This window comes from Elephas maximus, chromosome 23 (assembly GCF_024166365.1).
Source record: "Elephas maximus indicus isolate mEleMax1 chromosome 23, mEleMax1 primary haplotype, whole genome shotgun sequence".
Classification (NCBI taxonomy): Eukaryota; Metazoa; Chordata; class Mammalia; order Proboscidea; family Elephantidae; genus Elephas; species Elephas maximus.
Genome location: NC_064841.1, coordinates 10,905,231 through 10,918,076, shown reverse-complemented (window position 1 = coordinate 10,918,076; position 12,846 = coordinate 10,905,231). Strand labels below are relative to the sequence as shown.

Sequence of the window (12,846 nt, the reverse complement as noted above, 5' to 3'; positions counted from 1 at the left end):
TCTTCACTCTGCCCTACCTCCTATCTGAGCCCCATTTTCCCACTTAGCAGCTGCTCACCCCCCACTTCTCATCTCCCCTGAAGCTCAAGTAGCCCTGTCTTTGCTTAAACCCTTCCTTCCACATTCAGTGACACACCTAGGCCTGATGTTCTCATAACTAGGCCTTGCTCTGAAACTTGTCTTCTTACCACCCCTGTCCCTGTCATTTCCGTAGATAAGTGTGTGGCAGTGGGATTAAAGTAATCTCAGTACCTACAGCGCCTAAAAAGAGTACCTGTTCCTTGCCATCCAGAAATAGGGCTGACCGTCGCCTGAACTCTGTTTCTGCCACCCATGACGTCGGAAGCTTCCACGTGATTTTTGTCTGCTCCAGCATCCGTCTTCCCTCCTCTCTCTCACTTCTTTCTGCCTTCACACTCCTGAATCCTCAGGAATGGTTTCTGGTCTGCCCCTCAGTACCTGGCCACACATTGCTCTCCCTGGCCACCCCCACCAGTTTTCAAGAAACCTGCTCACTCATGGTTTCTGTGTTGTTCCTAAAGGTTTGGGTAGCTGTTGGGAGGTTACACCACACCCCTGCTCACCTCTTGTCTCTTCACACCCTCCCCACTTCTTCCTAGCTCCTAAGGAGTTCAGAGGCAGAGAGGGCAGTTTAAGATCTCAGATTCTACTTAAAATGAGCTTATCAAGAAATTCCTTAGAACTAAGACTGCCCTATCTATGAAAGGACTATCTAGTGGATACAGTTTTTCACCTTGTTACGGTGGAATAGGTAAATAAGGTCATTTTGAGGAAGGAGGATCCTTCTGCTGGCCCACGGAGGGTAAGCACTGATTTAGCATTGAAAAGATACTCAGAGATCATGGGTGCATGAAGGTGGAGCCCAAGGCCTGAGCCACAGCGAAATGCAGGGTGTGGAACTGTCGCTCAGTGGTGTTCCTACTGACATAAAGGGGAAGGCCATGGACCACATGGGGAGGTATCTCACCACGATGAAGCCAGTCTCCAGGGAAGTTGCCCACACCCCTGAGCCAGTTGTGGACAGGACCTGACCCACCTTGGGGAACAGACAGGCAGATGCTGAGGGGCACACTCCTGCCTGCAGCTGAACATTGAGCAGTCTCACTGTCGGATACATGTGCCGTCACCGTGGCATTCCCTGGTGATTGGACCATTGTGCCCTCTCTCTGCCGGGAGCTCTGAAGCCCAGTTCACGGAGTCAGATGCTGCAGAGCAGCTGGGAGGACCTTAGACACTGTGTCCCCTTGTGGGTCACCTGCTAACCAAAAGTAACACCAACCATTTCCTCTCATTCTCCCACTTGTTTCTCCTAAAATTCATGGAAACGAGAACATCCTTCTGAGAACATCCTGTCTTCAGATGGTTTGTGCTAGGTTGCTTGGTTTGTCACTTTCTTTCCTACTGGTTGCTTTCTATTGCTCTGTCCTTGACTATACTTGGGCTGTTTCCAAGGCTTATTAGGCACCCCTTTTCCAACTGTCACTCCCGTTGACTGTCTATAGGCCAGGAGTTAATTCATGGATTAACAGATGTCACTCTCAGATGCTGCCCTTATAATTCTGTGAATGCTCTACGGTAACAGCCTAGCTGTGGTTGAGATCCTGCGCTCTGGAGCCAGCCTGCCTGGGTGGAATCCCAGCCTTGTCAAACTCACCAGTCGACAAGTTATTTAACTTCTTCATTCCTGGGATTTCTCAGGTGGTTGTTTTGGAGATTAACTGAGGAAATGCATGCAAATGCTAACCAGTGCCTGGCACATTGTAAGTACTCAATAGATGTTAACTATTATTATTAGTGCTCAGTCAATTGTGAGCTGTCAAGAGAGCAGCTTAGAAAGGAATAATGTTCAAGCTATATTCATGTTTTAATTAGTATTGCTAACTGCCATGTTACGACTGCCTGACATTTATATAAAAAAAAAAAAAAACCATTGTCATCGAGTTGATTCCAACTCATAGTGACCCTACAGGACAGGGTAGAACTGCCTCATAGGGTTTCCAAGGAGCAGCCAGTGGATTCGAACTGTCTCCCTTTTGGTTAGCAGCCGAGCTCTTAACCACTGTGCCACCAGGGCTCTGACAGTTATGTTAGGTCTAGGCAAATCGTGCGCTGACGCTCAGTGGTCAGATAACACAAGAGGAGCAAATAAGTGCCACTTTGGGCAGGAAAGCTGAATCGTGGTGGTGACTGCCTGAGAAAGCAAAGGCATACTGGTGCTTCCGCACGTGCTCTGTTGTAGCTTTAGACTTAAGGGTTTGTAGTGCTAGATGAGGCAGTGCACGTCTCCCTCCACGCCACGCACACACGCACACGCGTGCTTTTTGCACGTACGTCAGATCTGGCGAGAACATTTGTTGAAGGTGGTCGTCTTAATGGCCTGCTGGGTCTGCTCCCTGCAGGAAACCTCCCCTGAAAACCACTACCTGCGGTAACTGTTTTTGAATTCGCACAGTCCTAACGTCCACACTTCCCTGTAGCCCTTTGAATTCGCACAGTCCTAATGTCTGCACTGCCCTGTAGCCCTGCCGTGTCTCTCTGTGCTGCGGTGATGGAGATGAGCCATCTCCTCGTTGGGATGGAAGTCTCCCGGAGCCGCAGTCCGGTACTTCCATCACATTTCCTTTCACACTGGGCACTGCCCCATGCTCAGAATAGTTGCTTACAGGATTTCACGGCTGGGAAGTGAGAGCTCCGCCTGTGCACAAATGTATGATTTCTACCCTTTTAAGGGTAAGGTTGCATGTGTGTGAAATACACTATATGAAGAGTAAGCTAGGGATATCAGGTATCCCCCTCATTTGCAGAAGAAACACACTGTGGAATAGTCAGTCACCCTCAAGAAGAACTTTACAGGCAGGCTGTATTTCCCTGGCAGCATGGTAGGATGGTAAGAGCTTAGGTTTTATTAGAGAGAGGCAAAAACCAAGCCAAACCTGTTGCCATCAACTCATAGTGACCCCACAGGACCAGGTAGAACTGTCCCATAGGGTTTCCAAGGCTGTAGTCTTGACAGAAGCAGACTGCCACATCTTTCATCCATGGAGCAGCTGGCGGGCTTGAACTGCTGCCCTTTCGGTAGGCAGCCGAGCACTTAACCACCGCACCACCAGGGCTCCTTTAGAGAGAGGCAAACCTGTGCAAATGCCACCTCTGCCACGGAGTAGCTGTGTGGCCTTAGGCAGCTCAGTTAGCACCTCTCAGGAGCCTTAATTAACACATTAACTCTACCTCACAGGACTGTCCTTACACTCAATCCTGGCCTTAAAGAATGTAGACCTCAAATCCAGTAAACTCCTGGGTGATAATAGCTATTTCATAGGTCCCTAGTCTTTTTTTTTTTTTTTAAACAAACTTTAAAACCCATTGCCATCAAGTCAACTCTGACTCATAGTGACCCTATAGGGCACAGCCAGAACTGCCCCATAGGGTTTCCAAGGCTGTAATCTTTACTGAAACAAACTGCCACGTCTTTCTCCTGCAGAGCAGCTGGTGGTTTTGAACCACTGACCTTTCAGTTAGCAGCTGAACAGTGAACCACTGCGCCACCTCTTAACAAACTTTAGGAGATAGGAAAAGTAACAGAGAGTTTGCATTACTTTCATCTACAGATCATACTTTAATTGCCTGTATGATAACCAGTTACCTTTGATTCTAGCTCATGACGACCCTAGGTAAGAGCAGAAGTGTGCTTTGTAGGATTTTTAATGGCTGGTTTTTCAGAAGTAGGACCATCAAGCGTTTCTTCTGATGTGCCTCTGGGTGGACTCAAACCTCCAACTCTTTGGTTCGCAGCCGAGCACGTTAACTATTTGCACCACCCAAGCCCACTGAAATACAGCCCTTGGCCTAGCACCTGCAGATCTCTCCTGTTTACCTTTTCCTACCCAGAGCTCACTCTTTGGCTGTAACTGGAAGACACGTGGTCTAGCACACACGTGCTCGCCCGCTGCTTGCCCTCCCACCCAGAATCCCCTGTATTCCTATCACCAAATACCCAGCCCTATCTCCTTTTCAAGCTTACATCACACCCTGCTAGCGCCACGTCTCCTGCCCCACTGCACCCCACTGCGCCCACTGTAGTGACCTCTGCCTCTGAATTCCTGAAGCATGCTCACTGTTCTTCAGTCTCCCTTGGCACCTGTTGTTTTCACTCTTATTGTCACTCGTTTGTACGTGCATAGAGATCTTCCCAGCCAGGGCAGGACCACCCTGTTTTAAAGGATATTATTGTGAAATAGTGTATATACAAAAAATTTATGAAAAAATATATAGTTTTTTAAAAAAATAGTCACCACCCAAGTTAGAAAAGAACACAACCAGTACTTACAGCCATTTTTGCCCCTTCCCAATTACAATGTTCCCTCTCCCCCAGAGGTAACCCATGTCATAAAATTGATACTGATTACAGTTTTCTGTTCTTTAACCAGTACATTTTTTTTTTTTTGCCTATTTTTGATATTTACATAATAATACACGTAATAGTATGAAGTACAACCAGAATGCTCCTTGGAAGCAAGGATGATGAGACTACATCTCACAGACTTTGGACATGTTATCAGTCCCTGGAGAAGAACATCATGCTTGGTAAAGTAGAGGGTCAGTGAAAAAGAGGAAGACCCTCAACGAGATGGATTGACATAGTGGCTACAACGATGGGCTCAAGCATTACAACGATTGTGAGGGTGGCACAAGACTAGGCAGTGTTGCGTTCTGTTGTACATAGGGTCGCTGTGAGTTGGAACTGACTCACTCAACGGCACCTAACAACAACAGTAATATGTATATATTTTCATTCTACTTGTTCCTTTTTTCAACATATGAATGTTTTGAAAATTCATCCACGTGGCTGCATGACGCATGTAGCTCTAATTCATTCATTTTCACTGCTATGTTGCAGTCCCTGCCATGGTATGGTGAGAACACACCAGAAGTTGTCCGTTAAAGAAAACAGAATGGGGAAATAACTATAAAGCCTCAGTGGCATTCAACAATAAGTGTGTATTTCTTGGCTTGTATGTCGGAGGGTCTGCTGGGATAGCGCTGATAATCCCAGCTGAGCTTGGAGCCAAGTCATGGGTTTAGTCCACATCTGTGCCACGTGTCTCAGTCTTCTGGAACCCAGGCTACCTAGGACACGTTCTTCTGCTAGCAGAAGTTGCAGCTGCCCAGAGGTGAACAAATACAATCAATGCCTCTTTCCACTTATCACTTCTGTTCACGTTCCATTGGCTAACACGAGTCATATGACCATGCCCAGCATCAGGGAGGCAGGGACGTACGTATACTCTCCCTGTGAGGTTGGAAGAAGGAGTGGACACTTGCTGAACAATAATCTAACACGGATATTGGGTTGTTTCCAGTTAACGACTCAAACAGTACTGCTGCTAAGAACGTTGGATTATGGTTTCTTTAGAGTAGATGCCTTGACATTGAGCTGCTGGATACGGCACCAACATTTTCTTCTTCTTTTTTAATTGTGTCTTAAGTTTACAATTTAAGTTAGTTTCTCATACAAAGACTTATACACACATTGTTATATGACCGTAGTTGCTCTCCGTATAATGGGACAGCACACTCCTCCTTTCTACCTCAGATCTCCTATGTTCACTCAGCCATCTCCTATCCCTTTTTGCCTTCGCATCTCACCTCCTCCGAACAGGAGCTGCCCATTTAGTCTCATGTATCTGCTTCAGCTAAGAAGCACTGTCTTCGTGCGTATCATTTTATGTCTTATAGTCCAGTGTAATCTTTGTCTGAAGAGTTGGTTTCAGGAATGGTTTCAATTCTGGGCTAACAGGAGTCCGGGGGCCATGTCTTCCAGGGTCCCTCCAGTCTTAGACTATTAAGTCTGGTCTTTTTAGTAGAATTTGATTTCTGTACCCCACTTTTCTCCCGTTCATCAGGGACTCTGTTCTGTTCTGTCAGGATGGTCATTGGTGGTAGCCAGGCACCATCTAGTTCTTCTGGTCTCAGGCTGATGGAGTCTGTAGTTTATGTGGCCGTTTCTGTCTCTTGGCCTAATATTTTCCTTGCGTCTTTGATGTTCATTCTCCTTTGCTTCAGGCTGGTTGAGACCAATTGATGTATCTTAGATGGCTGTTTGCTAGCTTTTAAGACCCCAGTCGCCACTCACCAAAATGGAATGTAGAACATTTTCAATAAACTTTGTTATGACAGTTGACCTAGATGTCCCCTGAAACCATGGTCCCCAGGCCCTCACCCCTGCTACTCTGTCCCTCAAAGTGTTTGGTTGTATTCAGGAAACTTCTTAGCTTTTCATTTAGTCCATTTGTGCTGACTTCCCCTGTATTGTGTATTGTCCTTCCCTTCACCTAATTACCTATTTTAGTGAGTGACTACCCCTCTCCCTCCCTCCCCACCCACATAACCATCAAAGACTGTTTTCTTTTGTGTTTAAACCTTGAGTTCTTATAATAGTGGTCTCATACAATATTTGTCCTTTTTCACTCAGCATAATGCCTTCCAGATTCATCCATGTTATGAGATGTTTCACAGATTGATCATGGTTCTTTATGGTTGTGTAGTATTCCATTCCGTGAATATACATACCAGTTTACCCATTTGCCCATTGATGCGCACCTAGGTTGTGCGTATATCTATTTGCGTGATGGTTCTTACTTCTCTAGGATATATTCAAAGGAGTGGGATTGGTGAATCATCTGGTTCTTCTATTTCTAGCTTTTTAAGGAAGCGCCGGATCAATTTCCAAAGTGGTTGTACCATCTTACATTCCCACCAGCAGTGTGAAAGTGTTCCAGTCTCTGCACAACCTCTCCAACATTTATTATTTTGTGTTTTTTGGATTAACGCCAGCCTTGTCGGGGTGAGATGGTATCTCATTGTAGTTTTGATTTGCATTTCTCTAATGGCTAATCATAGTGAGCATTTCCTCATGTATCAAACGCCAGCATTTTCACCTTTACTAGATGATATCAAATGGTTTTCCAAGTGGTTGTGCTTTTCCTGTCAGCAGGGGATCGGCGTTTTGTTTGTTGCACTGAACCCCACTACGTTTTTAATTACCTAGTGTCTTAGTCATCTAGCACTGCCATAACAGAAATACCACAAGTGGATGGCTTTAACAAAGAAATTTATTTTCTCACAGTCTAGTAGGTTACAAGTCCAAATTCAGGGTGTCGGAATACTGGGAATCATGGCCTAACCAAATTGATACACACATTTTTGGGGGGACATAATTCAATCCATGACACCTAGTATATTTAACACTGCGTTGTACTCAAATATTGCCATCATCCGACAGTTAGAAGGGTGTCTGTCTCACAGTTTCTCAGTGAGGCCAGCTTCTTTTCTAACCACTACGGCGGATGGAAGGTGCATGAATAAGGCGACCCAGCAAAGTGCTCCTTGTCTCTTTGATGGTGCTCAGCGTTCACTGACCAGCCTGTGTTCCCTCGGCAGGTTCGGTGCAAATGCCAAAGTTGTTCATTTCCTGGGACAAATCAAACCGTGGAATTATACTTACGATCCCAAAACAAAAAGTGTGAAAAGTGATGTCCATGACCCTACCACGATGCATCCAGAGTTTCTCAACGTCTGGTGGGACATCTTCACCACCAGCATTTTACCTCTGCTTCAACAAAGTGGCCTTGTCAAAGACACCGTCTCCTACCTGAATGTGGTAGGTTCTGTTTTTATCTTCCAAATCATTTTATGCTATGTTTTTTAATTTTATTTTTGTAATCTGAGGTATCAGTAGAGATGGGGAATGTTTAGTGGTATTTTAAACAAAGAGATAAGTTGTTTTGTGGAAGGAAAAACAGTGGCCAGCTTAGAAAGGAGAAATACTATCAGCAAAAGCTGGAGTAGGTTTTCATTGGCTCCGAAAATATAAGGACAGTTTGGGGAGTTTTTTTAAATATACATACATATCTTATAACTGTAAAAGTCTTAGCCTGTTGCCTATGAAAAGATTGAGATTATTCCTGAAGTAGTAGTCTGTAAAAATTAAGGATGCCCCAGTGCATGTTTTAGAAAAGGCAAACATTTAAATATCCCTGTTTTATATTTGCCATCTGCTTAGAAGAAAGAGTTTGCAGTAAAAGTCACAATAACATGAACATAAAACAAATACTTTTGTACGATTATTTTGCTTTCCTATGTTTATACTCCTATGGTTATTACAGGGTCCTGGAAAACGAGTCTCTTTGTCAGGGGGAAATGTTGGCATTTACAATAACAACCTGCTTTAGCATCTTTTCTGACTAAAGGTCCTCTTTTGAAGTTTTCTTAACTTTGGAAGAATTGGAAGAATATGAGGAATTAAACAGTTACATTACATATAAAGATATAAAGAATAGAAATGAGTGAAATGTAGCCTGAACGATCAGTTAATTATCTGCCTATAATTATAAAAGACTGTAAGGTTTAAGAGCACCTTCGCTTTTCTGTGGTATAAATTTTAGCCCCTTGTTAGCATTTGTACCCAGTGCTTTATAGGGTTGTGAAAGAATACTTATACAGCACTTGGAACAGTGCTTGGCACATAAGTAAAAAAACAAACCAAACTCATTGCCATGGAGTCGATTCTGACTCATAGAGACCCTACAGGACAGAGTAAAACTGGCTTATGGGATTTCCAGGGCTGTAATTTTTATGGAAGGAGCCCCGGTGGTACAGTGCTTAAGCACTCCTCTGTTAAACAAAAATCGGTGGTTTGAACCCACCAGCCACAGTATGGGAGAAAGATGTTGGCAGGCTGCTCCTGTAAAGATACACCCTTGGAAACCCCACGGGCAATTCTACTCTGACCTGTTGGGTCACTATGAATTGCAATCAACTTGATGACAACGGGTTTGGGTTTTTTTTTGGGAATCTTTATGGAAGCAGCCAAATTAACCAAGGCTTAAAAAACTTAACAAAAATTCCCTTAGTTTTGTCACAGTCTAGTCAGGTCTGAGACTGTTACCCTTATGAAAAATGTGAGATGAACCTTGCTTAATGTATTTCTCTATAGCCCAGAATTAAATATAGCACTTTCGGGAGTGGCATGGAGATGTCACACTTTAGAAGCTGGATTTTCTTCAGGTAGATCCAGCATACTTGGCGTGACCTCTCAGGCTCCTCTCCTAGGAAAGGGCCCCCTGCCTGCCCCCAGATTGTGAGCGGAGGGCTCTGGAAGAGGCTTCTTGCACCATTTCTGCTGCACCTGGAAGGCAAAGGCAGGGCTCATCCAGTGGAAGGACTTCTTACATGGCCTTAGCTATGATACAATCCCACAGAACCTGCCCAAATATCTTGGAATTCCAGTATTTTTAAATACATACATATACACCTATACTTATATATAGCAGCAAAAACAAGTGATCAGAAACTTTTTTTTCTGAGGTGACCCATTTTCTCTAGTAAAAGCAATGCCTATGTATACTCTTGCCTTCCTCTTTCTCTAAGATTTCCAGTACCTTCTCACCGCAGAGCTTTTTGAAGGATAGCACTGGTATTCTTTTATGGTACATTTGAAGTTACTGCTAACCATCATAATGAGAATCAAATTTAATGTAGGCTAGGTTTGTTCTGTTTCCTGCATGTTTACCCTGTTCCTTCTGCAATCCAAGGACTGAGAAATATGAACCAAGGAAAGGTGAAGATGGGAATTGAAACAGTTGGTCAAAACTAACCAGATTAAATTAACAGAAGCTACAAGGAATAGATGCTACTCGGTAATCCAAATGAAAGCTTGACCAGGCAGATGAGTTTGGTACATAGTCTGAAACCATTTAGCTTTCATGCTTATCATGTGACAACTCGTGTATGTGGTGTGGCTCGCTGGTTAGGTTCTTTCTGAAGCTTAGCCCCAGAGGTATCATTTTGTTTAAGTTCTCAACCTTTCTGAGCCCACACAGATCGAGAATATATCCTGAGACTTGTGTTTCCTTCTGCATCCATCTTACCCTTTCTAATGAACTGTTTGCAGCTTTCAAACTTGGTCTATACACTGGCTTTCTCTTGTGGCTTCTGTAGAAAGGTATGCAGAACTTAAACATTAACCCTGCTTACTTTGTTTTCCCAATGTTTTCACTGAGTCAAGAAGTCTTCATTTCGTTAGGAAAAAAAATCATATGACCCTTGTATTTTTGTGTCTTCTGTTTGTTCGTTTCGTGTCATGCTTTTCGGTTTTTGCCACTTTGCATGATAATCCGTCCTGGCTTTTCTCATCACCTTCAATTTATCGCATTCTTTAAACCAGTCTGATTTCCAGCTCTCAAGGACTGTTCTGCTTATGCTCTCCTTCTAGGAAGAGGTCTCAGGAGACATAGCACATCTGTCCCTTGAGGAGACCCCAGCTCCGGCACAGCCTTTTGTATCCTCAGAAGAACGGAAGGAGCGGTGGGAACAGGGCCAGGCTGATTACATGGGAGCAGATTCCTTTGACAACATTCAGAAGAGACTTGACGCTTACCTCCAGTAGAAACACTGCGTCTTCCTGTGAACACAGCAGCTTCCCAGGGCTTGTGTCTGATACTTAGTTTAGTATCTGGAACCCGGGCTGAGGAAGGTCTGTTACAGTCCCTAGAGGCTTTCACTAAAACTCCATCAGATGAGGGGGTTTTGCAGGACAGCGGGTGAGAACTGGGCAGAAGTTGGGAAGTAGCCGTTCTATTATCTGGACAGTGTTCTGCTTTTTAAACCTAAACGTACGCAGTTACCGTTGCAGAAGTTCTCAGTGCCGATGCCAATATTCCTGGTGACGGAAACTCAACGTTAAGCTATTAGGGCGGCCATATCAATCCTAAAATGTGCAGAGCCCTTCAGAACAGGGACATAGCATCTATCCCTTGCTTGCTCCTTGTAGCCTTCACTAGACCTGCATTTTAGAATTGCCTGGGGGCTGCCAGCGGTTGTAATTCTGCTTTCGGGTGAAGGCAGCCTGTAATAACACTGCCGAGTGATTCATAAACATAGCAGCAGATGGAGTTAACCCATTTTATCGCCTCGTCTTAGTGTATGAAGACGTTCACCAGCTTTGTGTGTACAGCAAGCAGCATGCTAAGATGCTTCTGTTCGGTCTGCATTACACCAGTGTTCTCTGAACGGTTACTGCGGTGGAACCCTACGTGAAAAATAAAGACTTAGCGCCATATCTCGGTTGTCTAATTGAGAAAGCCCCCCCACCCCTGGAAGAAAACGTAATTAGGGAATTTTTCACAACTTGTGAATTTTGTCATGGTTTTCAAATTCAGCGTAAGGCTTAACCCTGGGGTATACTTTAGAAATATCTATCAAAAAAAAAAAAAAACCCCACTGCCGTCGAGTCAATACTCATAGCGACCCTGTTGGACAGAGCAGAATGAACTGTCCTATAGGGTTTCCAAGGGGAGGCTGGCAGGTTCAAATGGCTGAGCTTTTAACTACTGTGCCACCAGGGCTCCAACAAATACCTAGGAGAGATTTAAATCTAGCATTCTGCAGTCATGGTGACAGATCTGATAGACAGAGCAATGTGAGATCAAATCTATCCAGTCTGTCACTTTTTGTTGTATTTCCATGTTAAGTGGGTTATTCAGATATTTATACTGTTGGACCCTTCAAATTATCGTAGGCTCATTGTTAATCTCTGAATATACTCAATAGTCTTTCAGGGCTGCTGCAATCAGTATTGGATCCACTGCCTTCTAATGTTTTTTATCGATGACTTAAAATGGCAGAATGGAAGTGTAAAGCATATTTATTAAATTGCCAGATGATTCTAGGTTGTAGGGGCTGGCCAACTAGGAAGGGGTAGGATCTAGAATTACCTTTTAAAACTAAAGTGAATAAATAAAAAACTAGTGAGTAATCAGAAACAAATCATTCCACTGAAGAAACCAGGAGTATGGACCATATAGGTATGTATACAAACACCAATAGGAAACTTCAGCGGTTTAATTGGGCAGAAGCCCCGATGGCTTTTATGACCTAGCCTTGGAGGCCACACTCCATTTCTACAGTAACACCCTATGGGTTACATGGCTCAGCCCATGTGGGTATGAATGAATGCACACGGGACATGCATGCCTAGAGTGAGAACCATTGGGGCCACTGTGGAGCGTGGCTACCCCAAGACCTCAAAATGAACGTTTAGCTAAAATTGTAAAATACCAAATGGTGATTTCTGAAGATGAAATAAACCAGTTATTTGGACTGACAGAGAATGAGTTGCTCTAATCTTCAAGTCCATGAAGCATTTAGCAAACAAGCATTTATTAAGTGCCTCCATGTGTCAGGTGCTATAATACAAAGACTTCAAAATACTCCCAGTCTTCAAGGATATCTGCAGTAGGTGGTTATGAGCTAAACTCTGCCAGCGTGAGTCCAGTGCACAGGAAAATCTAAACAAATTTCATCACGGTGTAATCTGTAAATCATACAAACAAGTCTTTGACTCAGGACAGCTATCTGTATAATTTCAAAGTTCATTCTAGCCCTGTTACCTTCGCAACCCCGGTGGTCATAAAGCTGCCTGTCTGGTTTCAAGGAAATATGCCATGAGTCAGGATCAACTCAGTGGCAGCTGGTTTTATTCCAGAAATAACATCTACCAAAACATTTGGTCATCTTCGTTTCACATCACATACAATTTGAGTTGACATACATTTAAGGTAGACAACACTCACATTCAAGTTCTTACTGAAGACTATCACGTGCACGACACGTATTAGGAATACATGACTGTACAAAAGGCTTATGTTCTAGTAGGAGACACACCAAGAACAAAGTACACTGACGACATTGTCAGGGATGGTCCGATCATATAGTGGATGCCCTTTAAGCCAGAAAGAGAGGCCCTGAGATGGAGCCAGCTAGGGG

The 12,846-nt window shown here is 44.0% G+C and overlaps 1 protein-coding gene across 2 annotated transcripts in view; it reads left to right on the top strand.

The window, feature by feature from the left end:
- GYG1 (glycogenin 1) overlaps positions 1 to 11,140 on the top strand; it is a 42,026-nt gene extending 30,886 nt beyond the window's left edge. For both annotated transcript variants that reach the window (XM_049867818.1, XM_049867819.1), the window contains exons 6-7: positions 7,462 to 7,681; positions 10,295 to 11,140. In XM_049867818.1, coding sequence (XP_049723775.1) covers positions 7,462 to 7,681; positions 10,295 to 10,468 — 394 coding nt within the window. In that variant the 3' untranslated portion in view covers positions 10,469 to 11,140. The remainder of the gene's footprint in view (positions 1 to 7,461; positions 7,682 to 10,294) is intronic.
- Positions 11,141 to 12,846: the final 1,706 nt, after the last annotated feature.